At 45.0% G+C, this 27,237-nt stretch overlaps 1 protein-coding gene across 1 annotated transcript; it reads left to right on the plus strand.

The window, feature by feature from the left end:
- Window positions 1-672: 672 nt before the first annotated feature.
- On the plus strand, window positions 673-26,994 carry RFK (riboflavin kinase). Its single transcript, XM_030193724.1, has 4 exons — window positions 673-1,220; window positions 7,891-8,042; window positions 17,183-17,285; window positions 24,771-26,994. Exons 1-4 carry the CDS (start codon window positions 1,052-1,054, stop codon window positions 24,896-24,898), a joined length of 552 nt encoding a protein of 183 aa, XP_030049584.1. The 5' UTR covers window positions 673-1,051; the 3' UTR covers window positions 24,899-26,994.
- Window positions 26,995-27,237: the final 243 nt, after the last annotated feature.

Here is a 27,237-nt window from a genome sequence, read left to right on the forward strand (position 1 = left end):
TATTTCCTCTTATTTGTTTTAAAAGTGTTTCCATGTAACCTACTAGAAAGAGCAGCTCAGTTTCTGCAGAGAGGCTTTTGGCTATCCCTTGTCTTAAAAGTTTAGCCTAGTCATTTTGGTGTTGCTTGCCCCTGCTGCTCGTTCCTTCTGATAGAGTAGAGAGGTGTGGTAGCCGTGTTAGTCCACTTTAAAAGGTAATCATCATCAATAGAAATAAAACAAAATAAAACATGGAAAAGAAAATAAGATGACACCTTTTTTATTGGACATAACTTAATACATTTCTTGATTAGCATTTCGAAGAAGGGCAACCTAATCAAGAAATGTATTAAGTTATGCCCAATAAAAAAAGGTATCATCTTATTTCCTTTTCCATGTTTAAATTTTGTTTTATTTCTATTGATTACTTTTGATAGAGAAAATCATGGTACCAAACCAGATACACAAGTCAGATAAGCCTGAAGTTTCCTGGACTATCTGGTAAAGGGTCACAGCGTTTTCAGACGTCACGTACCGTATCATGCGCTAAAAGATTGCTGATGTCACATCAGGTGTTGGTTCCCTGCCCCTGACAACGCCTGTCCTTCACCGATTCCCTATTCTGTCGTCATCACGCCGCAAACACAGCAGCACCCACCCAGTGACATCGAGGCAGGCAGCGCCTGCGCAGAAGCAAAAAGCAGCTGACAAGCGCCTTCCACTGTGGCCGAAACCGTAAAGACACGAAACAAGTGATGCAGTAATTTTTCTTCTCAGGAGCGGTTTCATTTACCGAGTCCATAAGTTAAAAAAAGAGACAACGATTTGATTAGTGCGCTGAAATCTGGAAGGTTCTTTGGCAGGAAACAGAAGGAGAATCTCCTGTTGCCAAACCCCGCCCTCTTGTCTCCTCTCCTCCCAGGCTCGTGGTGGGCCGCCCCAATGTCTTGTCATTTTGCTTCGCCCCACCCTCTTGCCAGTCGCAGCTGCGTCCCGAACGCCGTCTCGAGCGGGTGGTCCTGTGTGTGCGCTGCCGGCCGCTTTCGCGCTTCTAGCGTCTCGTGCCCGTTGAATGTGCTGGGGGCTTGTCCGGAGCTTCCGACTTCGCAGACTGTTCCCCGCGCGCCGCTTCAGCTGCTGTGACAACAACGCCGCCGCCATGAAACACCTGCCCTACTTCTGCCGGGGAGAGGTGGTTAGGGGCTTCGGCCGCGGCTCCAAGGAGCTCGGAATCCCCACAGGTGAGGAGAGCAGAGGGGAAGGTCACCTATTACTCGGGTCAGAGAGCGTGCGTGTGTGTATTCGTATGCTGTGTTTGGCATGTGTCTACCTTACTTTTTGTGCCTCATCTGAAGCAGAAGTGTAAAGTCCACAGTTTAGACCTGGTAGGCTTTTTGCCACCATGTATTAAGGCTTTTTGCCAGTTCGGTGTGGGGGAGAGATCTGTACCGATCCATGCCATTATTATACTTTCACTCTCTTTTGGAGGGTGAAGGGGGATCTTGTTATCCATTGTCGTGCCTTTTTTTGTTTTGTTTTGCGGGAGGGAAAAAGAGCCCCGTAGCTTCTGTACTTGTGTTGTGCTGAGTGTTTTAAGTAACATATCACACGACAGTATATCGTTTTCCCTTCGCACCTTCTTTCCGCCTTCCGGTTTCCAGGAAGAAGGGAAGATGCACATTTCCCAAAGCTAACTTATTATAATTGTAACAAACAGAAAAGAAGCTACATTTTTTCTACCTTTATCTGAGCATTGCTTTGATCCAAGTATGTCCTGCTTTTTCTGTTTTGTTTTTGTTTTTTTTAATAGGGTCTTCTGGTCTCTTAACATTTCTTTTCTTTATATCCTGTTTTATCTTTCTTGTGTCCTTATCTGTCTTGTCCAGTGGCCCTTGTGTCCCTGGTCCTATCCTCCCTCATATTCAGTATTTCTTTGTCCTTATTCCTCTCCTTGTGGTCCAGTATTGTGCCTCTGTGTCCTTATGTTCCATCCAGGGCCAGTACCTCTGTGTCCCTGACCCTCCTCATGTCCAGGTTTTTCTCCCTTGGTCCTGCATCTCTCGCTCTTCCTCTGTTGGTCAAGCATCTGTCCTTCCCCTCACTGCAGTCTAGCATCTGCCCTCCCTTCTTCCTCCCTTTTGCTGCAGGTCCTGTACTCCTCAAATCCAGCATGTCTGACCCTGCCCCATTCCCCAACCCAACCCTACCCGCCCTCCTCCCCAACCCTACTCTACCCTAACTTAAGGTCCAGCATATCTCCTTTCCTCCTCCTCTGGCCATGTGGGTCTAGCTCCACCCTGCTGGTCCTCCACATACAGCAGAGAGCACTGAAACCTGCACAGGCTTTCCTCTGCCGTGTCTTGCGTACAGAAAGTTGTAGTGGGACGCATACTGGAAAGACCCGCCAGCCAGAGAGGCAGGCATCAGCTTGCCTTGCTTTGTGTGGAGGGGCAGCTGGAGTGATGCTGGACCTGGGGGGGGGGGGGGGCAGAGCTGGTGCAGCAGTGTCTGACCTGGGCTTGAAGGGAAGGGTGCAACTTTTGTCTTGGGCCCTTTACTGGGCTTGGTCAGTGGTAGCTGTGCCATTGCTCACATTCCCAGCAGATTTTGGTCTTCACTAGTCTCTTGTTATACCCACCCCAGTGAATTCTGTAGGAGGAGAAGGAGAGTGGTGATGCATCAGTCTGGATTCTGATTTGCTGTTTGATCCATGATAGATGTCTGTCTGTTGAGGCCCAAGTGGTAGACAAGGATGCTGCCCAGAATATCATATTTATTTATTTTATTTATTTACGTCAATTTATATACCGTATCTTATTGCTACTGCAAGACAGAATGGTTTACAATTTATAAAAAGAAGCAATACAATAAATACAAATTGGATAAACATTAGAACTCCAATCATTACAGGAAAGCACAGCAAACCCACAAACTAGCTACATAAGATGAAAAACAGTATAATTCATGATTAGTATACAGGAGAACACCGCAAATACAAAATTAAATACATAATATAATCTACACAGACAAATAATACAGTTTTGATTTAATATATATTACAGATGCCCATTTATAACCTTTCTTCCATTATTCTAAATTCTGTTCTACATATTCGATAAAGTAGAAGGTTTTCAAAAGTTTCCGAAAATGAAAGTAAGATTTCTCAAGTCTGATCTCTTTTGGAAGGCCATTCCAAAGAGAGGGAGACAAATAGAAAAAAGCCGAATTCCGTGTAGATTCCCATCTAGCCCTAGCGAGAGGAGGAATCACTAACCTGTTGTCTGTCAGGGATCTAAGGGTTCGTGTGGCAGTGTAAGGAATAGTTAGATTTGACAGATAGTCAGGATTTAGTGTATAAAAAACCTTATGGGTCAAAACTAAGGCTTTAAACTTAACTCTTGCTTCAACCGGAAGCCAATGCAGTTGATGTAGTAAAGGTGTTACTCTGTCATCCCTCTGGGCCCTACAAATCATACGTGCTGCAGTATTCTGTATTCTTTGTAGTCGCTTCAAGCTAGCTTGAGTGATCCCTGAATATATGATATTACAATAGTCTAAGCGTGAGGTAATATAAGCAGATGTCAACGTTTTAAGGGAATCCTTACTAATTGAATTCCTAACTGACCGAAGTCTCCTAAGATGGAAAAAAGATTTTTTCACTACGTCAGATATTTGTTCCTCAAAAGTCAGAGCAGAATCAATTATAACCCCAAGGTATCTCCTTTTGCTGGCTTGATTGGCAGTAGAGAGAGGACCAGGGAGGCAGCAGGCTTTACTCTTTGCTGAAATGGGATGACTCTACCAATAATCGGTGCAAATATGGTGGTTGCCCTAGATACCTTCAACCTGTGATGCCCCCCCCCCCCCTCGTTTTTCAGTATCTTAGCTTACAGCCACCTATGCTCTCAAGATAATGATGTGTATGTGCTGATCATTCTTTTGTGTTTATATAGCAGAATCTGTTGCGCTTTCTTTGATTGCAGTTGGTCTTTGCTGTGCCCCAGAAACTGCTTGCCAAGGTGATGGCTTAGTCTTGCCTAAAGGCTGGGTGAGTCCTGATTCTGTGACTGGGCTGAAGCCTTCTCCTTGGTCACTGAAGGCTCTGCTTACCTCGGGCCCCAAGAAACTAATCCTTGTAGAAAGATTGCAATTTGCATTCCTGACACATGCAGAAATTAATAAGTGGGAAAAGCATGAAAAAAATCTCATGAGCTGTGCCCGTGTTTGTGTGTATGTACTGCATGTGCTTATAGATAGGAGCTGAGTAGTGGTGGTGGTGGTTGTGTACAGGAGGTATTTTGGGGGTTCAGAGTATTTATTATGGCATTTATATCCCACACTTTCCCGCCCATGGGCAGGCTCAATGTGGCTTACATTAGTTCAAAAGGTTAACAGCAGTATAAAAAGACACATTACTACTACTACTACTATTTAGCATTTCAATAGCGCTACAAGGCGTACGCAGCGCTGCACAAACAGACACATTAAGGGCGAGGTAGTCGGTGGGGAGAGACAGAGAGAAGTGAGAAGGAGGTAAAGAATGCAGTATGGTCACATAACAGTAATGGGTCAGAAAACATTAAGGCAGTACGGAGCTGCAGTGTAAGCGTTCCTGAATAAAGCGGTCTTCAGGGAGATTCTGAAAGCCTGTTGTTCAGAGGTAGCTTTTACAGAGTTGGGTAGACCATTCCACAAACATGCACTGATGTAGGGAAAGGTAGATGCGTGGCTGGTTTTATACTTGAGGCCATTGCACGAGGGGTAGTGGAGACTTATCGTACTGTTTTGCTTTACTGACCCCAGATGCACTGCTTTTGTCTTGCTGTTCTTGTCCACTGACCCCTATGTCGCTTTATTAGGTGAAATATGGGCACGTCAGACATAGTTTGATAAACTTTTGAAATGACTTCGGACTAGTTTATTTCCTGATTGCATCTGTTGCTTCCATTTTGGTAGGTTAGCACCCCTACGTCACTTTTAGGTGAAATATGGGCACGTCTGACATAGTTTGATAAACTTTTGAAATGACTTCGGACTACTTTATTTCCTGATGGCATCTGTTGCTTCCATTTTGGTAGGTTAGCACCTGATCCTTGTTTGTTTTTATCTACTCATCCTGTAACAGTGTGACAAGGCGGTGGCCATAGCTAGAAGGTTGTTAGGCTGTATAGAGAGAGGTGTGACCAGCAGAAGAAAGGGAGTTTTGATGCCCCTGTATAAATCGTTGGTGAGGCCCCACCTAGAGTATTGTGTTCAGTTTTGGAGGCAGTATCTTGCTAAGAATGTAAAAAGAATTGAAGCAGTGCAAAGAAAAGCTGCGAGAATGGTATGGGATTTGCGTTACAAGACGTATGAGGAGAGACTTGCTGACCTGAACATGTATACTCTGGAGGAAAGGAGACACAGGGGTGATATGATACAGACGTTCAAATATTTGAAAGGTATTAATCCGCAAACAAACTTTTTCCGGAGATGCGAAGGCGGTAGTACGAGAGGACATGAAATGAGATTGAAACTTATACGGTCTGTGCCAGAGCCGGTGGTAGGAGGCAGGACTGGTGGTTGGGAGGCGGGGATAGTGCTGGGCAGACTTATACGGTCTGTGCCAGAGCCGGTGGTAGGTGGCGGGGCAGGTGGTTGGGAGGCGGGGATAGTGCTGGGCAGACTTATACGGTCTGTGACCTGAAAAGGACAGGTACAAATCAAGGTAAGGTATACACAAAAAGTAGCACATATGAGTTTATCTTGTTGGGCAGACTGGATGGACCGTGCAAGTCTTTTTCTGCCGTCATCTACTATGTTACTATACTATGAGTGCTTGGGGATGTGGAGATTTTTGAACTGTATGCTAAGATGTCTTAAGTCTTGCTGTAAAAGTGTTGTGTGGACAGATCCTGGTGTTTCTGGTCTATCTTTTTATAGATACGGTGACCAGAATTTTACACTGTATTCAAGATGAGGTTGCACCATGGAGCGATACAAAGGCATTGTAATATTCCTTGTCTTATTTTCTGTCTTCAACTTATTATCTATTTTCTCTGTTTCACTGATTCTATCTATTTGATTCTATTCTAACCGTATCACCTCTGATTTGGCAATAGCCTATCAGTGCATTGTAAGCCACTTTGAGCCTGCAAAACTGTGGGAAAAACGTGGGGTATAAATGTACAAATAAAAAAAAAAAATCAAGGATCTAGATACCCAGATTGGAGGTCTCTTTAGGCCTTAAACACAGTTAACACTAGATGCCTTGATGAACGCAATGACCCTGAGGTTGCAAGCAGCAGTTTGCAGTGGCTGTCTCCAGGGCTTGTCACCTGCAGAATTCTCAGTAGTAGTTGAAGTTCCATGGAGGCTGCTCCTTTACATGTGAGTATGTGGTGTAGAGGCAAGTTCAGTCAGACCTCTGCAATTGCTTCCATGCATTTGTTGTAACTCCAGTACTGAACTGTGGCTTCAAACTCTTGCCTAAATAGGCCTCTTTTCATTGGAGGAGCTTTTTCCCTAGTAGAAACGTAATGTGTTTTTTTGTTTTTAAATCCAGAAAGAGGCAGCTTTGTCAATTCAGATTTCTAGTAGGAAGCAGGGTGAAAAAGTAAAAGAATCTGTACAGTGACAGACAGCTCTGGCCATCTTGTTGGGTAGACTGGATGGACTGTAAAGGTATTAATCTGCTGGCATAGTATCTGAGTGTATTTATTTATTCTTATATCCCACAATTATCCAAAACCAGGTTTTGGTTCAATGTGGCTTATATTTTTTTTGTTTAGGAGAAGATTTAAATTGGGGCTTGTTTTCTTTCTGTAAGCCCATACAACCAAGCTTCAGTCCCAGCTACAGACCTGAGCATTTATTTATTTATTTGTTGCATTTGTATCCCACATTTTCCCACCTATTTGCAGGCTCAATGTGGCTTACATAGTACCGTGATGGCGATCGCCAATTCCGGTATGAGAAATACAGAGTGGCATTGCGTTAAAGATTCATAAGTGACAAAGTAAATTAAGACGTCAAAGAGAGAGAGTTAGGTTACACCAGTTCTGGTTTGAGTTTTTTGTGTTGCAGGATTCTTTATGGTATGCCTTTTTGAACAGGTTGGTTTTTAGTGATTTCCGGAAGTTTGTTAGGTCGTGTATTGTTTTCCTGATGTTTGGTAGTGCATTTCCAGCTCCAGGAGCTTGGTATTTGCTAAAGTTGCTCAGCAGGGATGAGGAGCTAAGAGGAAGTATTTTAATAGAGTAAACTGCTAGTCTGTTGACAAATGCAACACAATTATTGCAAAAATTGTACTGTTACTCTTGAGTTGCATGAGCATTCTAGCACATGCACAGATATGCATTTTGCATGTAAACTTTTCAGTACTAGTATTTAAGCACTGAACAACATTACAGAACATGTGCAGATGTAGGCATGTGCAGGCCAGTGTTTATGCATCTGGCATACTCTTACATGTTGCTTTTCGTTTTGAATGCGTACTACTTTGATATTCCATTGGACAGTTTGTTTCTTCACATGTGCATTAAACGCTGCACAGAGCTCTATTCCACAACTTTATGCACTTCCTCTAAACTCTTCTGTCAATCTGTATGAGATTTGATGGACTTATGCAGCCACACATATGACCTTAATAACTTGCTTTTTGGCTCAGCTTCAGCTGATAGAAAGTCGGGTTCTCCACTCATAACCAATTTTGTTTTTAATCAGAAAGTTTTGATATTATTCCACCCATCATTACATACAGCAGCAGAAGTGGAGTCTTACAAATAATTTGATTAACTTTTTTTTTTTTATTAGAGTCTGTTGAGAAATGACTTGAGTATTACAAAGCAGTAAGTAAATGGTCATGCTCTTCTCATTGAGACTTGAATTGTGGAATTGACTTGTATTAATTTTTCTGCTTCAATTTTGCAGCCAACTTTCCTGAGCATGTAGTGGATAGTCTTCCTCCGGATTTAAATACTGGCATATACTACGGCTGGGGGAGTGTTGCAAATGGGGGTATACACAAGATGGTTATGAGCATTGGTTGGAACCCATACTACAAGAATATTAAGAAGTCAATGGTAAGTACTGAACCTCCAAAATCCGTTATTAGTGGCGCAGTGGCGTATAGTTTGTTGGAAATAACTGCTTTAGAAAATTCATTTATTGCAGTAAATTGTCTTAAGTCTTAATTTCCTGGATCAGGTGCTACTATTAAAAGGAAGAAATTAAGTTGTTTAAAAAAAAAGTTTTTAACAGAAACATGAGCTATAGTGGAATTTAGTGGGGTTATACTTATTTATTTGGATATATTTACTGCCTTTTTTGAAGGAATTCACTCAAGGCGTTGTACAGTGTGAATAGATCAAACATGAGCAATAGGCGCTTGCAGCAGTAAAAATGTTCAAATAACACAAAGTATGGCATAGTATATTACTTACAGTTTCAACACAATACGTAATAGAACATTTTAATTGGTTTATGTTGAGCCATTGCAGTGATGATTGACCACTATGTGGAAAATTGCATGCAGATCTTTCACTTCTAGGTGTGAGACACATGTTTAAGGCAATGTACTTGTTTAAAATCTGCTAGCAGCATGTGACCCTTACAAGCTAGTTATTTAGTTCCAGAGCTTTTAATTTCTGGCATGGTAAATTGTTCTTTTTCACAATTGAGATTAGAATTAAGAATTAGTTTCTACTTCTCCAAAGTTAAAATAAACCTGACTTTGAAAATTTTTTTTGCTGTACAAGTAACTGTGTACTTATATTTCTCCGAGGACAAGCAGGCTGCTTGTTCTCACTGATGGGTGACGTCCACGGCAGCCCCTCCAATCGGAAACTTCACTAGCAAAGTCCTTTGCTAGCCCTCGCGCGCCCGCGCGCACCGCGCATGCGCGGCCGTCTTCCCGCCCGAAACCGGCTCGAGCCGGCCAGTCTTCTTTTGTCCGCACTCGGTACGGTCGTGTTTTCGCCGTGTCGAGCCCCGGAAAGTCGACCTCGCGCGTCCAATTTGTTTGAACGTGTTTTTTTCCTTCGGGAAAGCTCTAGTCGGGAAGTGCTCCGCAAACCCCCCGCCGGGTTTCGTGTAAATCCTCCCCGTACTTCCAGCTTTTTTGCCCCGGTAAGTTTTCTTTCGTCGTCGGGGTAGGCCTTTTTTCGGCCTCGGTCGAGATTTTTTCTCCCTCTAAATTTGGTGCTTCGAATTTCGCCATTTCGGCTTTTGATTTCGCCGGCGTGATTTTTCCGCCCATGACATCGAAGCCTTCCAGCGGCTTCAAGAAGTGCACCCAGTGCGCCCGGGTTATCTCGCTCACTGATCGACACTCGTCGTGTCTTCAGTGTCTGGGGGCCGAGCACCGCCCTCAGAACTGCAGTCTGTGTTCCCTGCTTCAAAGGCGGACTCAGGTAGCGAGACTAGCCCAGTGGAACGTGTTGTTCTCGGGCTCTTCGTCGGCATCGGCACCGGGATCTTCGAGTGCATCGACGTCGTCAGCGTCCAGACCATCTTTCTCGGCCGCCCCTGCATCGAGTGCATCGAGGCATCGGGCCTCTGCATCGGCGCCGAGACATCGGATAGCTGCATCGACGTCGGTGGTACCAGGACCTCGTCTGCTGATGTCGTCGGACGGTGGTGCATCGGGTGGAGTGCAGGTGAGGGCTGTCCATTCCCCTGCTGGTGGCGGTGAGCCTTCGGGTGGGTCTCCGCCTACCCTGAGGGCTCCTGCGGTACAGCCCCCCCGAGATCGACCTTCTTCAGTCTCGGCCCCGAGGAAGCGACGGGTGGATTCGACGTCCTCCTCGTCGGTGCCGGGGAGCTCCGGTGACATGCTTCGGAAGAAATCGAAGAAGCATCGACACCGGTCTCCTCCCCGTGTCGGCACCGAGAGCTCTGGGTCGCCGAGGGATTCGGCACCCAGCAGGCATCGGCACCGAGAGGACCGCTCACCCTCTGTTCAGGAGGTGTCGATGCGCTCCGCTCTGGACAGCCCGGAACAGCCTCCACGCCCGGAACAGGTACTGACGTCGACGCCTGCATCGACCTCTCAGCCTTTCTCTACAGCCGCTCTAAACGAGAGCCTCCGGGCCGTTCTCCCAGAGATTCTGGGAGAGCTGTTGCGCCCTACCCCTCCGGTACCGGCGGTGCTTGCGCCACCGGTACCGTCGAGCGTGGCGCCGGCTGGCCCATCGCCCAGGTTGAGGTCCCCGACGTCGGTACCGCGTGCGGTACCGACCGCGGCCACCTCCCAGGAAGGCTCCCCGACTACGTCGGCGGAGGGAGCTTCGCCGATGCGGGCGAGGGAGTCTACCTCTCGACGCCCCCATCGTGGACAGGGTTCCACGGAGTCGAGCAGGGCGAGGTTGCAGACACAGGTCCGTGAACTTGTGTCTGACACCGAGGGTGAGGCCTCGTGGGAGGAAGAGGAAGATCCCAGATATTTCTCTGACGAGGAGTCTGGGGGTCTTCCGTCTGATCCCACTCCCTCTCCTGAGAGACAGCTTTCTCCTCCCGAGAGTCTGTCTTTTGCCTCCTTTGTCCGGGAGATGTCTACGGCCATCCCCTTCCCGGTGGTTGTGGAGGACGAGCCCAGGGCTGAAATGTTTGAGCTCCTGGACTATCCTTCTCCACCTAAGGAAGCGTCCACTGTTCCCTTGCACCATGTCCTGAAGAAGACATTGCTTGCGAACTGGACCAAACCATTAACTAATCCCCACATTCCCAAGAAGATCGAGTCCCAGTACCGGATCCATGGGGACCCAGAGCTGATGCGCACTCAGTTGCCTCATGACTCTGGAGTTGTGGATTTGGCCCTAAAGAAGGCTAAGAGTTCTAGGGAACATGCTTCGGCGCCCCCGGGCAAGGACGCTAGAACCTTAGACTCCTTTGGGAGGAAGGCCTACCATTCCTCTATGCTCGTGTCCAAGATCCAGTCTTACCAGCTCTACACGAGCATACACATGCGGAATAATGTGCGGCAGTTGGCGGGCTTGGTTGATGCTCTTCCCCCTGAGCAAGCCAAGCCTTTTCAGGAGGTGGTCAGGCAGCTGAAGGCGTGCAGAAAATTCCTGGCCAGAGGAGTTTATGACACTTTTGATGTTGCGTCCAGGGCCGCTGCTCAAGGTGTGGTGATGCGCAGGCTCTCATGGCTGCGTGCCGCCGACCTGGAGAATAGAGTCCAGCAGCGGATTACGGACTTGCCTTGCCGGGCGGATAACATTTTTGGCGAAAAAGTCGAGCAGGTGGTAGAGTCTCTCCACCAGCGGGACACCGCATTCGACAAGTTCGCCCGCCGGCAGCCTTCAGCTTCTACCTCTACAGGTAGACGATTTTTCGGGGGAAGGAAGACTGTTCCCTATACTTCTGGCAAGCGTAGGTACAATCCTCCTTCCCGACAGCCTGCGGCCCAGGCTAAGCCCCAGCGCGCTCGCTCTCGTCAGCAGCGTGCGAATCAGCAAGGCCCCGCGGCTCCCCAGCAAAAGCAAGGGGCGAGCTTTTGACTGGCTCCAGCAGAGCATAGCCGACATCCAAGTGTCAGTGCCGGGCGACCTGCCTGTCGGAGGGAGGTTGAAAGCTTTTCACCAAAGGTGGCCTCTTATAACCTCCGATCAGTGGGTTCTCCAAATAGTCCGGCAAGGATACACCCTCAATTTGGCCTCTCAACCTCCAAATTGTCCACCGGGAGCTCAGTCCTACAGCTTCCAGCACAAGCAGGTACTTGCAGAGGAACTCTCCGCCCTTCTCAGCGCCAATGCGGTCGAGCCCGTGCCATCCGGGCAAGAAGGGCTGGGATTCTATTCCAGGTACTTCCTTGTGAAAAAGAAAACAGGGGGGATGCGTCCCATCCTAGACCTAAGGGCCCTGAACAAATATCTCGTAAAAGAAAAGTTCAGGATGCTTTCCCTGGGCACCCTTCTCCCCATGATTCAGCAAAACGATTGGCTATGCTCTCTGGACTTGAAGGACGCCTACACACACATCCCGATACTGCCAGCTCACAGACAGTATCTGCGATTTCAGCTGGGCGCACGCCACTTCCAGTACTGTGTGCTACCCTTTGGGCTCGCCTCTGCGCCCAGGGTGTTCACAAAGTGCCTAGCTGTGGTAGCAGCGGCGCTTCGCAGGCTGGGGGTGCACGTGTTCCCATATCTCGACGATTGGCTGGTGAAGAACACATCCGAGGCAGGAGCCCTGCAGTCCATGCAGATGACTATTCGCCTCCTGGAGCTACTGGGGTTTGTGATAAATTACCCAAAGTCCCATCTTCTCCCAGTGCAGAAACTCGAATTCATCGGAGCCCTGCTGGATTCTCGGACGGCTCGCGCCTATCTCCCAGAGGCGAGGGCCAACAACTTGTTGTCCCTCGTCTCGCGGGTGCGAGCGTCCCAGCAGATCACAGCTCGGCAGATGTTGAGATTGCTGGGCCACATGGCTTCCACAGTTCATGTGACTCCCATGGCCCGCCTTCACATGAGATCTGCTCAATGGACCCTAGCCTCCCAGTGGTATCAGGCCGCCGGGGGTCTAGAAGACGTGATCCACCTGTCCACGAGATTTCTCGAATCCCTGTATTGGTGGACGATTTGCTCCAATTTGACTCTGGGACGTCCCTTCCAAATTCCTCAGCCTCAAAAAGTGCTGACCACGGATGCGTCTCTCCTGGGATGGGGAGCTCATGTCGATGGGCTTCACACCCAAGGAAGGTGGTCCCTCCAAGAAAGCGATCTACAGATCAATCTTCTGGAGTTGCGAGCGATCTGGAACGCTCTGAAGGCTTTCAGAGATCGGCTGTCCCACCAAATTATCCAAATTCAGACAGACAATCAGGTTGCCATGTACTATGTCAACAAGCAGGGGGGCACCGGATCTCGCCCCCTGTGTCAGGAAGCCGTCAGCATGTGGCTTTGGGCTCGCCGTCAAGGCATGGTGCTCCAAGCCACATATCTGGCAGGCGTAAACAACAGTCTGGCCGACAGGTTGAGCAGGATTATGCAACCTCACGAGTGGTCGCTCAATTCCCGTGTGGTGCGACAGATCTTCCAGGCGTGGGGCACCCCCCTGGTGGATCTCTTCGCATCTCAGGTGAACCACAAGGTCCCTCAGTTCTGTTCCAGGCTTCAGGCCCACGGCAGACTGGCGTCGGATGCCTTCCTCCTGGATTGGGGGGAAGGTCTGCTGTATGCTTATCCTCCCATTCCTCTGGTGGGGAAGACTTTGTTGAAACTCAAGCAAGACCGAGGCACCATGATTCTGATTGCTCCCTTTTGGCCGCGTCAGATCTGGTTCCCTCTTCTTCTGGAGTTATCCTCCGAAGAACCGTGGAGATTGGAGTGTTTTCCGACCCTCATCACGCAGGACGAAGGGGCTCTTCTGCATCCCAACCTCCAGTCCCTGGCTCTCACGGCCTGGATGTTGAGGGCGTAGACTTTGCCTCTTTGGGTCTGCCAGAGGGTGTCTCCCGCATCTTGCTTGCTTCCAGGAAAGACTCCACTAAGAGAAGTTACTTCTTTCATTGGAGGAGGTTTGCCGTCTGGTGTGACAGCAAGGCCCTAGATCCTCGCTCTTGCCCTACACAGACCCTGCTTGAATACCTTCTCCACTTGTCTGAGTCTGGTCTGAAGACCAACTCCGTAAGGGTTCACCTTAGTGCAATCAGTGCATACCATTACCAAGTGGAAGGTAAGCCGATCTCAGGACAGCCTTTAGTTGTTCGCTTCATGAGAGGTTTGCTTTTGTCAAAGCCCCCTGTCAAGCCTCCTACAGTGTCATGGGATCTCAATGTCGTTCTCACCCAGCTGATGAAACCTCCTTTCGAGCCACTGAATTCCTGCCATCCGAAGTACTTGACCTGGAAGGTCATTTTCTTGGTGGCAGTTACCTCGGCTCGTAGAGTCAGTGAGCTTCAGGCCCTGGTAGCCCAGGCCCCTTACACCAAATTTCATCACAACAGAGTAGTCCTCCGCACTCACCCTAAGTTTCTGCCAAAGGTTGTGTCGGAGTTCCATCTGAACCAGTCAATTGTCTTGCCAACATTCTTTCCCCGTCCTCATTCCTGCCCTGCTGAACGTCAGCTGCACACATTGGACTGCAAGAGAGCATTGGCCTTCTATCTGGAGCGGACACAGCCCCACAGACAGTCCGCCCAATTGTTTGTTTCTTTTGATCCCAACAAGAGGGGAGTGGCTGTAGGGAAACGCACCATATCCAATTGGCTAGCAGATTGCATTTCCTTCACTTACGCCCAGGCTGGGCTGGCTCTTGAGGGTCATGTCACGGCTCATAATGTTAGAGCCATGGCAGCGTCGGTAGCCCACTTGAAGTCAGCCACCATGGAGGAAATTTGCAAAGCTGCGACGTGGTCATCTGTCCACACATTCACATCTCATTACTGCCTGCAGCAGGATACCCGACGTGACAGTCGGTTCGGGCAGTCAGTTCTTCAGAACCTGTTTGGGCTTTAGGATCCAACTCCACCCCCCGAGGGCCCTGTTTGTTCTGTTCCAGGCTACACTCTCAGTTAGTTGGTAAATTTTTTAGGTCAATCTCAGTTATGTCCTCGCCGTTGCGAGGCCCAATTGACCAATGTTGTTGTTTTGAGTGAGCCTGGGGGCTAGGGATACCCCATCAGTGAGAACAAGCAGCCTGCTTGTCCTCGGAGAAAGCGAATGCTACATACCTGTAGAAGGTATTCTCCGAGGACAGCAGGCTGATTGTTCTCACAAACCCGCCCGCCTCCCCTTTGGAGTTGTGTCTTCCCTTGAACTGTATTGTCTTGCTACATACTGGACTGGCCGGCTCGAGCCGGTTTCGGGCGGGAAGACGGCCGCGCATGCGCGGTGCGCGCGGGCGCGCGAGGGCTAGCAAAGGACTTTGCTAGTGAAGTTTCCGATTGGAGGGGCTGCCGTGGACGTCACCCATCAGTGAGAACAATCAGCCTGCTGTCCTCGGAGAATACCTTCTACGGGTATGTAGCATTCGCTTTTTTTGAATCCGGTATAAAATTCTTTAGGTTATTTGTGTAGAAAATAGCACCCAATTAGTTAAAGAGTGTTTAAGGGCAACTTGACATTCTGTTGCAGCCCTCCGAGCTTCCTGGAAGCCACCATCAGTAACACTGTTAATGGGTCGACCATCCTTGGCTATCCACCTGGTGATAGCATTCATAAGGTTTTCATTTTTGATTAAATCCATTGGCTTTGTCTGATTCTTCTTATAACTGAAGGTAGGCTGATAACTAGAAGTAGAAGCTTTTGCTTGTGGTGGTGGTTAAACTGCACGCTTAGTGCGGAGATGGTAGGTTAGAGATAGTATCCAATTATACTTGAATTCACGTTTACAAAACACAAAAATCACTGTTTGCCGCTTTGAAGGTAAATTGACCATTAAGCAGTGGCTTCATTTTTGCTTCTATTGGGCTAGAGAAACAATTGAAAATTTAACATAGTAACATAGTAGATGACGGCAGAAAAAGACCTGCACGGTCCATCCAGTCTGCCCAACAAGACAAACTCATATGTGCTAGTTTTTGTGTATATCTTACCTTGATTTGTAACTGTCATTTTCAGGGCACAGACCGTATAAGTCTGCCCAGCACTATCCCCGCCTCCCAACCACCAGCCCTGCCACCCAATCTCGGCTAAGCTCCTGAGGATCCATTTCTTCTGAACCGGATTCCTTTGTTTATCCCACGCATGTTTGAATTCCGTTACCGTTTTCCTCTCCACCACCTCCCACGGGATGGCATTCCAAGCATCCACGACTCTTTCCGTGAAAAAATACTTCCTGACATTTTTTTTGAGTCAACTATTGCTACTTCAGATTTCAATTGCATTTCCACCCCCATCCCAGCGTACTACAGCATATGCAATAGAATTGGTGAAATTAAATACCAAATTTCATACTCCAAATTGGGGGGGGGGGGCTACCACCGTGGTCAGTGTTTTTAAGAGGAAAGATTCCCCCCCCCCCCCCCCACCCGACTGATGATAGGAGCAACTTTGTGGTATTCAGTAGTAGAAGGGGGGAGTCTTAACTATTTGGGGGTGGGAGAGGGGGCTTGTGACACTTAAGACAGGAACCCGGACGTTTACAGGACACCGGTCAATAGACAGACCAGTGCTCGATTTTAACTCTGCATAAAGTTAGGGCAAACAGTTTTATAACACTTACTTTCTCTTTCCTTCAATTCAACACTATTTCCCTATCACTCTATCCTTCCCTACCTGCATGCCTAATTGTGAGTCACAGGGCATGCAGGCAGACACGGGGGGGGGGGGGGTGAGTAATGGACCCACAGGTCCTACTCACCAGGACAGAAGACAGCTCAGGTAGACGCATGTGGCAGCAATACAGGCCGGCAAGATGGTGGAAGCTGAGCTTGATATCCATTAACAGCCGCACTCCTTATTTGCTCCCTGGAAAAAGAGAGCCAAACAGGAGGCGCTTGGGGCTGACCAATCACAAACACAGTACAGAAGGGGAAGGAGAAGCGATGGCAGCTGCAGGAAAAGCTGGTAAGAGGAGAAAAAATTGCAATGACTAATTTTATTAACCTCAGTTTACATTTTTTCATTAAGTAGAGAGGTGTGGTAGCCGTGTTAGTCCACTCTTAAAGGTTATCAATAGAAATCAAAACAAAATATGGAAAAGAAAATATGATACCTTTTTTTATTGGACATAACTTAATACATTTCTTGATTAGCTTTCGAAGGTTGCCCTTCTTCGTCAGATCGGAAATAAGCAAATGTGTTAGTATATATGAGAAACATCAAAGCATTACTTTGACAGTCTGACAGAGTGGGAGGGTGGGGGTATGCATGGGGATATCAAAGCATTTCATTGATATTCTAACAGGATGGGTGTTGGTAGGTGAGAGGAGGGTAATAAACAGAGAAATACAGCTTTATGGTTTATAATGGGTTAGAAAACCCAGATCCTTATTAAGTCCTGTTTGTTGGGTGTCAAAATATTCAATCATTCTTTTTTCAAAGGTCTTACGTTCCTGTATTGTTTTAAAATTACCTTTCAGTATTCTTACTGTGAAATCACTGGTGCAGTGTTCTGGTCTTGTGAAGTGTTGGCCCACAGGGGTGGGGGCTTGACTGTTGAGCATTGTTAAAGGTTAATTGAGTGCTATATCAGGTTTGTGCTTTGAATGGTAAATCTGGTATTGTGTATGTCAGAGATCCCTGTCTACTTGCAGTATCTCCTTTTCTTGTAGGAAACACACCTTATTCACCCCTTCAAAGAAGATTTTTATGGAGAAATGCTTAGTGTTGTCATCGTTGGCTATATCAGACCAGAAAAAAGTTTTGATTCTTTAGGTATGTAAATCAGGTGCTTTGAACATATTTAAAACTGCTTGTATTTGAAAAGGGTGTCTGTATAAATTTGGTGTTATGATATAATAATTTTTCTCTGATGGGCTTCATATCCTGTGTTTCACACATGGGGAGGGGGGTGTCTTCAGGTAGGGTCTAGCCTGAAGAAAGCACAAACAACTCTTTTTAAGAGTTTTTTCAAGTGGTGCACTGTATATATGTGCACAGGACTTCAGTTGTCAATGTCATAACACAGGCAGTTTGTTTTCCACAGAACACACTGAACATTTGTCCACATGGCTTTTTTTTTTTTTTTTGTAATTTGGGAAGGAGAAGGAAGCGGTAGCGATGCAGGATTTGGCGAAGGCAGAGGTGTGCTGAACTTATGGGAGGAGGGGGGGGGGCTGAAGGGAAGGGAGAGATGTGCTGGACTATCTGGAAGGAGAGGGGCTACAGGGAAAGATGTGCTGAGCTTTCTGGGAGGAGATGTGTACTGGAGTGAGAGAAGGGGGCTGAAGGGAAAGGGAGACCTATGGGGGGGGGGGGGGGGCTGCAAAAAATTCCTCGGACACTAAGAGTACCATGAGCCAAAAAAAGTTCAGGAGCCACTGGGTTAGCTTATCGCTACTTGCTATAGTTGAACTACCTTTTGCATCCTCCTTGGTCCAGTCTTCTACTGGTGTATTCTATTTCTTCTTGGAAGGACATGCACCTTCCTCTTCAGGTGGAACCACACCAGACTCCTTTCTCTGAATAACATTCAACATAACAGTATTACAAAATCTCAAAATCCAATGAGTTAAGTACACTGAAGGGATCCCCTGGGGTTCAGTCCCTCAACAATCAATTTTGAAGATGCCTGAACACTCTAGCCTTTGAAATTTGTGTGTAGTAATGAAGGGGACAGAGCTCTAAATTTCTACTTGGCCAGTGCCACATACCATGAGAGAGAAACAGTCCCACTCTCAGTGGTGGGGATTAGGGAGCAATGAGCTGTCTGTGCATGATTTTCTTTATTTAAAAAGCTGGGAAGTTTTGGGTGTGTAGAGCACACCCTTCAAAACTTTTCTTTTAAGGTTAAACATTCTGAATGATTTTCCAGAATGGTATGTAAATGATTATTAAAAAATAAAATTAGGATGCAACCTAGATCCACCAACATCTCTAGCAGCCTTTGAACCCATCAGATGCCAGCACACATAGTAACAAAGTAGAAGGCAGGCAGACCATTATGATCTATCTAGTTTACCCATCCACACCAACTGCTCAGTACTACAGTTACTTCCTCTGTGCCTGCTCAATTCTTCCTTTATGGCAGTCATCTCATTGGAAAACTGTCCACACATACCACTCTTGTTTTAAATATTTCAGTAGATTACTCTTGAGTCCACTCCCTTTAACTCACATCCTAGGATATCCTCATTATTTGAAGAGAAACAGGATAGATGAGTCCTTACACCTGAGTGGTCATCACAATAGAGCCCAGTATGGATGCTGCCCAGTGCTCATCTTTAAGAGGCTTTTGGCAGCAGTCCCACCACTCATGCTTGAATTCCTTCCTGCCTGACATGCGAGTGTGGGACCCTCGGTCTTTTTTCTGTGGAACAGGGAGGTTGCATATCTCAAACACGCTTTTCTCTCATACTTGTGCCTTCCCATGCGCATATATTTTCACATTTTATCTTCTCAGCTTTGTTGGCTCTTAAGTTTTCTTGTTTTTGTGGCTCCAGAGGGCTTCTTAGGCCAGAGCACCAAGCTCAGTTTTGAGGTAAGCCCCTTTTTTGGCCTCGCCATTGAGCGTATTTAACTGCAGTTTTTTTTGCCATGCCCCAGAAGACCCCTAGTGGCTTAAAGAGAGACACCCAGTGCAAGTTGGGTGCTAGCCAGCACTGACCCGCACAATTCGTATGGGATGCTTGGGTCCTGACCCATCTAACTGCATTCTGTGTTTAAAAATGCAGTAAAGAGCACAAAGCATGTCAGGTCCGCCAAAGGGAACTTTCGGAACCTCAAAGTCCTGTCTATCTGCATCAGAAGCACCAAATCTGATGTCTTCTAGGGCACTGTGCAACACTGGAAGTTCACCGGCCTCAGGTCTCCACCTCCCTTGATGTCAGCTGCTAGTAGTAAGCCCCGGGACCAATTTCCATTGGACTCGACATTGAGGACATGTCTTTATTCAATGTCGTCCTCTTTGGCATCGAGGGACCCTGATTTCAAGTGAAGGCCAAAAGCTTTGACATCGGTCTCCTTCGACTCCCAATGCTGAGAGCTCTGGATCATCGCCGGTATTCAAGTGTCGGTGTCGAAAGGACTGCTACCCCTCTATTATTCTAGTGGTGTCGCCTTGGCCCTGTGCAGCTGGGACCCTGCGTCCAGTACGGTGCCGACAAACACTGTCTCCACACTGACATTGGCCCAGCCTTACCGATGCATGTCCTCGATGACCAGTTCTGGGCCATGCTGAGGGAGGAGTTAGTGAGTTGGCTATACCTCTAAAGTGCTCAGGCATCAAGGGTGCTTGAACTAAGTCACTCCAACCCTGAGACCCATGCTTCACCTGAAGGGCGGTCTCCGACTCCCCCCCCCCCCCCCCCCCCCCACTTGCCCCAAGAGGCATCTGTGTCCGTACCATGTGCATATCAATACTTGACATCGGGAGAGGAACTTACTTGAAGTCATGAACTCTTCTTACACCTCAGTGCCTTGGATCTGCCTGAAGGTGTCTCCGGAATCTTGCTGGAGTGGCCTAAAACCTATAGACAGTCCACTCAGCTTTTTGTTTCTTCAATCCCAACAAGATGGAGGACATCCATCGGTAAGCACATTTTATCCAATTGGCTAGCAGATTGCATCTCCTATAGCAGACCACATCTCCTTCTCCAACTCCCTGTCTGCACCAATTCTTGAGAGCCTTGTCATGGCTCAGTGTTAGTGCCATGGCTGCATCGGTAGCCCACTTAAATCAGTTTCCATTGAGGAGATTTGCAAAATTGCAATGTGGTCTTCTGTCCACAAATTCACATCTCATTACTGACTTGAGGACAGTACCTGATTGCGACAGTTGATTTGGCCAGACAATCCTGCAGAATTTGTCTAGAATCCAACTCCACCCTCTTAAGCCCCTTTTTATTCTGTTTCAGGCTGCACCTCCACAGTTGGTTTGTATATAGTTTAACTTGAATCCAATTAACCTTAGTCATGCTCTTGCAAGACTATTGTTCTAATGTTTCCAGTGAGCCTGGTGGCTAGGGGTTCCCAAATGTAAGGATACATCTGTCCTCGTCCTTAAGAGAACGCAAAGTAAGATACCTGTAACAGGTATTCTCTGATGACAGGTATCCTTACACCCCTCCCACCTCCCCTTGGAGTCGATTTCTTTTTCTTTTTTTTTTTTGCTATCTTAACCGAGGGTCCCGCACCCTTGTGTGCTGTGGGAGCACTTTCAAGTGTATGGATACATGTCCTGCTGTCCTCAGAACACCTGCTACAGGTAACTTTACTTTGCTTTCCAGAGCCTCCTTTCTATAGAAAGAGGCAGCACTGCTGCCTGCCTATTTATACCTAATAGTGTTTAAGCATCTCTCTTGTATCTCCCTTGTTATGTATGTTTTGACATACTGCTGATCATTTTAATACCTACCCTTTGGACAGACTCCCTAAAAAGTAGATAAATTGGGTGGTGTGCAGCTCTTCAAATGAGGTCTTACTAGAGACTTGAGGCAATAACACATCCTTCTCTGCTTGTACGCACAAACGTCCTTCGAGCTTTTGCTGTTATTTGCCTGTTTGGACACCTAAAAATTCTGTTCTTTCGTTCACAAAATTATTTCACCTCCTATGTTATGATTCTCTTGGATTTTTCTAGCGCAAATGTATAACTTGGCATTTTTAAGCACTAAATCCTAGCTGCCAAACTAAACCGTTGTTCAAGCTTCACTAGATCTTCATGATCCCACACCTTCCTGTTGCACATTTTGGTGTCACTTTTTTTTTTTTTTTTGGAGCTGCACGTAAAATGTACGCATGGATCCCTGTGACTAAAAATGCACATGTAAATTTTAATTAATGCCAACTAACATCATTGATCATTAGCACTCAATTATTGGTGCTAATTGGTTTGTTCAATTAAATTATATGCAAATTGAGCGCATGCCCAAATTTGTGCACGTAATTTTAAGCGGCATTAATAGAACGTGGAGGTAAGTGAAGAAACAGTTTGTCTGATTTGTTTTAAATTTACTACTTAGTAGCCTCATCGCATAATTTTTAGTCCTTTTTATTTTGGAAAGGGTAAACAAGCAAGCGATTCACATCTATCCATTGGGGGATTGGATTTGATATACCACCTTTCTGTGGTTACAAACACAGTGATTTGCGTATTATGTACAGGCACTTATTTTGTACCTGGGACAATGGAGGATTAAGCGACTTGCCCAGAGTCACAAGGAGATGCAGTAGGAATCAAACCCATTTTCCCTGGTTCTCAGACCACTGCACAAACCATTAGACTACTCCTATTCTTGCCCAACACTAGCCCTGCCTCCCAACCACCAGCCACACCTCCCCCCACCGGCTCCGCCACCCAATCTCCGCTAAGCTTCTGAGGATCCATTCCTTCTGAACACGATTCCTTTATGTTTATCCCACGCATTTTTGAATTCCGTTACCGTTTCATCTCCACCACCTCCCTCGGGAGGGCATTCCAAGTATCCACCACTCTCTCCGTGAAACAGCTCACATTGTAATATGTATGTTGGGTTTTTTTTGTACTCTGCTTAGATTTTAGGCATAATAGAAATTGTTTAAAATAAATAAATTCAGTTAAGTCAGGGCTCACCAATGCATCCAAAGTATCTGCGGGTCACTGCGGTCTGGATTTTAGGAAAGACTCTAGAAAACAGAGCCATGGATCACCCTACCTCTCTACCCTCATCTCCCCTTACGTTCCTACCCGTAACCTCCATTCTCAAGACAAATCCCTCCTTTCAGTACCCTTCTCCACCACCGCCAACTCCGGGCTCCGCCCTTTCTGCCTCGCCTCACCCCATGCTTGGAATAAACTCCCTGAGCCCATACGCCAAGCCCCCTCCCTGCCCATCTTCAAATCCTTGCTCAACGACCACCTCTTCAATGTCGCCTTCGGCACCTAACCACTACACCTCTATTCAGGAAATCTAGACTGCCTCAACTTGACATTTCGTTCTTTAGATTGTAAGCTCCTTTGAGCAGGGACTGTCCTTCTTTGTTAAACTGTACAGCGCTGCGTAACCCTAGTAGCGCTCTAGAAATGTTAAGTAGTAGTATTCAACTCCACTCAGTATTTTATAGACCTCTACCATATCTCCTCTCGACCATCTCTTCAAGCTGAAGAGCCCAGCGACTTTACATTTCATAATAGGGAAGTTATCCCATCTCCTTTATCATTTGTTTCCTTTCTCCATACCTTTTCTAATTCTGCTGTCGCTTGGTTACCAGAGTTGCACACAGTATTTAAGGTGCAGTCACACCATGAAGTGATAAAGGCATTATAACATTCTAATTTTTGTTTTCTATTCTTTCGCTAATAATTTCTAACATACTTTTGATTTTTAATGCAAGGCTTTGTTTAATCATAATGTGTATATTGCTTTGCACTTGCTAGTCTCATAAAGTCCTCTTGTAATTTTTTACAGTCCTCTTGCGACTTTAACAATTTTGAATAACTTTGTCATCATCAGCAAATTCAATTACCTAGCTAGCTATTCCCATCTCTAGATCATTTATATATATATATATATATATATATAAAAAAAAAAAGCAGTGGTTCCAGCACAGAACCCTGAGGAACCCCACTATCTATCCTTCTCCATTGAGAACACTGAACATTTAACCCTACTCAGTTTTCTTTTTTTTTTTTTTTTTTATAACCAGTTTTTATTCCACAATAGGATATTACCTCTTATCCCATGACTGACTTCCTCGGGAGTCTTTCATAAGATACTTTAACTGCCTTTTGAAAATCCAGATACACAATATTGACTGGCTCACCTTTATTCACATGTTTATTCACCCCTTCCAAGAAATGTAGTAGATAAGATTGCCCTTGACTGATTCCACGTTGGCTTTGTCTCATTAATCCATGCCTTTGTATATGCTCTGTAATTTTATTCTTTATAATAATTTCTACCGCCCGGCACTAACATCAGGCTCACCAATCTATAATTTATAGGATCACCTCTGGAACACTTTTAAAAAAAATTGGTGTTACATTGGCCACAAGTTGCCTGCAAGATTTACCAAAAGTGGGGAACCCTCTTGGTAGATCTTTACCACTCTGCCTAGGTTCACTTCACCATTCATCTCAATCAAGCAGTTGTCCTGTCCTTCTGTGATGTGCAGAGTGGTTTTATGTTTTGTCTCTTTGCTTCTTGGTGGTTCATGGGACTTTCTCAGGGTTCTAAAGGTGTCTGATTCCTTTTTTTTTTTTTTTTTTTAATTGAATCAGTGGTTGTGTTATTTCTTTTCAGTGGATTGGATAAGGGGAGAGCAGTTTCAAATTCCATGATATTTAGGTGGATTAGGGAGGCCACTGGGTAAGCATATGTCCATTGAGTATTAGGCCGCACTCTGAGTTAAAGGCAACACTATGGGCAGTGTCCAGGGTGGTCAAAGATGAGTGCATGCAGGACACCAATTTGGTGATCAACCACACTTCTCAAGCATTACAGATTTGGATCCTTAAGTTAAGAACATAAGTATTGCCACACTGGGACAGACCAAAGGTCCATCACGCCCAGCATCCTGTTTCCAACAGTGGCCAAATACCTGGCAAGAGGAGGTCTCTTTGCAAAGGTGATTTTCAAGAGGTCTCTTTCTCCGCCCCCCCCCCCCGCCCCCATGCACACACACATTCGGGGGTCTTAAAACTTGGTATGTCTCGCTCATCTGGACTGGTCTAGCAGGGTGAGGAAGAAGAAATTTTGCTTCCTTGCCATAATTCTTGCTAGACTAGACCAGGACCCACCCTATGGCTCTCTATGTTGGTTTGAATATCTCTCCAGCATGAATTTTGCTACCTTTTTTATTCTGGTATTGTTTCCTGTTGGGTTTGGTTCTCAGTGTTGGTTACAATTGCTAAATGTTTCAGCTGTCTGTTGAGAGAATACTGGCAAGTTTCAGGTGATGTCACTGGTTATGAGATTACTGAAAGTCAGTGTTCTCTGCCTCCACTGCTGGTCGGGGAGCACAACCCACATGTCTGGACTAGCAGGAATCGAGGAAGAGAAATTGACAGGCAAAATCAAATATCTCCATATTGGCTATGGCACAAGGAATATTGCTTATGGCACAAGGAATATTGCTTATGACCTGTTCCATATAAAATGACTAGTTATATTGTTAAGGATATCTTTCTTGATGTTTTTATCCATAAGACTGAAATAATTTAGAAAGACCATATCAAAATGTTACCAAAAGGCGGTTTTGTTTTTCTTCTCTTTTATACAGATTCACTTATTTCAGCCATTCATAGGGACATTGAAGAGGCCAAAAAACGGCTGGACTTGCCAGAGTTTAAAAGACTCAAGGATGACAATTTTTTCAACACAGACAGCAAAATAATGAACGGCCATTGACGAGGGTTACTTCTGTAATCCTCATTACATAGTTGTTTCCATATTTGCAGCATACTGAGCTAGTCTACGGTTTAATATGAATCATTTACTGTTCAGTGGTTTGAGACACATCTTGCTGTCTTTTTGTGTTTTATGATCTTCTTTTGTTTCTATATTATGACTTTAAGACTTTTTAGCAATGGAAATAGAGTATTGCACGTTTAAGGTTTTCAGCATTATTTTGGTTATGGGTTTGTCCCATATACCAGCTGACTGGCACATATTTAGGTATAAAAATGGATGTTGTCCATTGTGAGCCTGCCTGTTCATCCTTTATAACAGTACATTTGTATGTTCTATTTATTGTGTGACTGTTTTTCATTCACAGGTTAAGCTGGTAATCAAGGTTACAGGTTCCTTATTACAGTTTTACAAAGCCAGTGTCTGAAGTATATTTGCTGTAAACTGTTGTAAAGGGTGATATCTGAAAGTACATTTTACATTATTTAAACAATTTGAAGATGTGCATAACACAGAAAATAGCAGCATTACAATCTTTGGTCACTAGAGGAATACTTAAAAGCATTTATAAATTTCTTTTAAAATTAATTTCTGGGAAAGCTTTTTATTGGTGTTTGATTTGGCTCCAATCGTTCATTTTGCTAATTTTACTAGTAATATTTTGTGCATAACCTGTGGCATATTAATATGATAGAATAAACAAAATTAAGGTGCCTTTAATCTAGAAACTATTCTGTATAGACGACCATTACTGTGACACACCTTAGAAGTGTAAGGAGGGGCATTATAGTATGTCAGGTCATGAGACAGATTTCTACTCAGAGTGCTAGAGTAGAAAAAAATGAATATGGAAACATTCATTCTTCTGTCACTGCCCTGTTGATCAGCTGTTTTATAAAAGTTAGTTGGAAAACATTGGAAAATCTAATCTATTAGTATCCTATTGTAGCAGAAGTCTGAAATTGTTCCCGAAACATTTTGATGAAATTGGATGCTTCTATGTGTTCTCGGTACTTAATTGTGTCTGGTTCACTGATGTCCATTTTGAATCTCTAATCTTGTTTTATTTACAATGAGACAGCAATACCTTGCAAGTTCTCCCGATTTCAATCTATATAAATATATGTAAATAATATACATATGTGACCTGCTGATCTAAAAGGTACCAGAAGTGTGGTGACTTATTGATACCACAAGATAGATAGATATCAACTGCTTAATTCTGCAAAGTTTCTGCCTCAGGTATGGACTAACTAACTACATCTTTAAGAAATGAGAAACGTTTATCAAAGTCTATTCTAGTTAACTTTAAGGCGCTTGCTGCCTTTAGGCAGTAGAACATGAAGAAACATAAAAGTTGTGAAAAAAATTGAATAGTCCCTTTCTACTGATCCTATAGTACACAACGTTTGTACCTTTTTGCTCATTGGGTCATGTGTATATGGATTAGTCACTTATTTTACTACTTAAACCTAGGGATAGCCCCCTCTCCAATTGGTTTTTATACATAGAAGTAAAAATGTGAGAGGAATAAGCAAAATGTTGAAGTTCAACTATGCCTCTTTTTAAAGCAATTTAGAAATACATTTTAATTTGTTTTTATGAATTGCAGCTGGTATTTCTTTCAACAGGGAAAGTGCAGGAAATGGAAACTTCCAAATTATGTTGTTAAAATTAGAAACTTTGGTAGCATTTCTGGAAGTGTTTTCTTTGTTTCTGTTTGACATTTCTATTTAAATTGAGAAACTTGGTTATTCCTCTATAACAAGTATTTTGTGCTTGTGACTTAACAAGATGGATTTTAAAATGTTGACACTGTGCAAGTTAACTATGAAAAAAATCTCAAACAAATGGTTTTTAGTCATTGTTCACATTCTGTTCAGGCAAGCACTTTCTTATCATAGCTGCTTTCAATAAAAATACATATAATGTTCCTGAGGGACCAGTTTTTGTTCCTTTCAAAAAAGTCTGTTCTGTGTGTTAAGTGAATTTTCTGTATGTGGGTTAAAAGCGTTTGTGTTGGCTTCTCTTGGTCTATCCAAAGAATCATTTATCTGATGGTTGAATAAACTCTATATTGGCTTTACTGTTTTTGACATTAGTCCTTAATTATTTACTTTAAGAAAACTAGCTGTATGTTTTGCTTATGCTGTGATTTTTGTATGATATTTGAAGAATGTTGGTATTCTTTATGAAGGGTAAATAGAAAATTATTGCTTTAATTCCTGTTCACCAACGACAAGGTTAATAATTTTTCCTGAGTCAGCACGTGTATATATATATATATATATATATATATATATATATATATATATAATAAAAATAAAAAAAAACTCAAG

Source organism: Microcaecilia unicolor, chromosome 2 (assembly GCF_901765095.1).
Source record: "Microcaecilia unicolor chromosome 2, aMicUni1.1, whole genome shotgun sequence".
In the NCBI taxonomy this organism is placed as follows: Eukaryota; Metazoa; Chordata; class Amphibia; order Gymnophiona; family Siphonopidae; genus Microcaecilia; species Microcaecilia unicolor.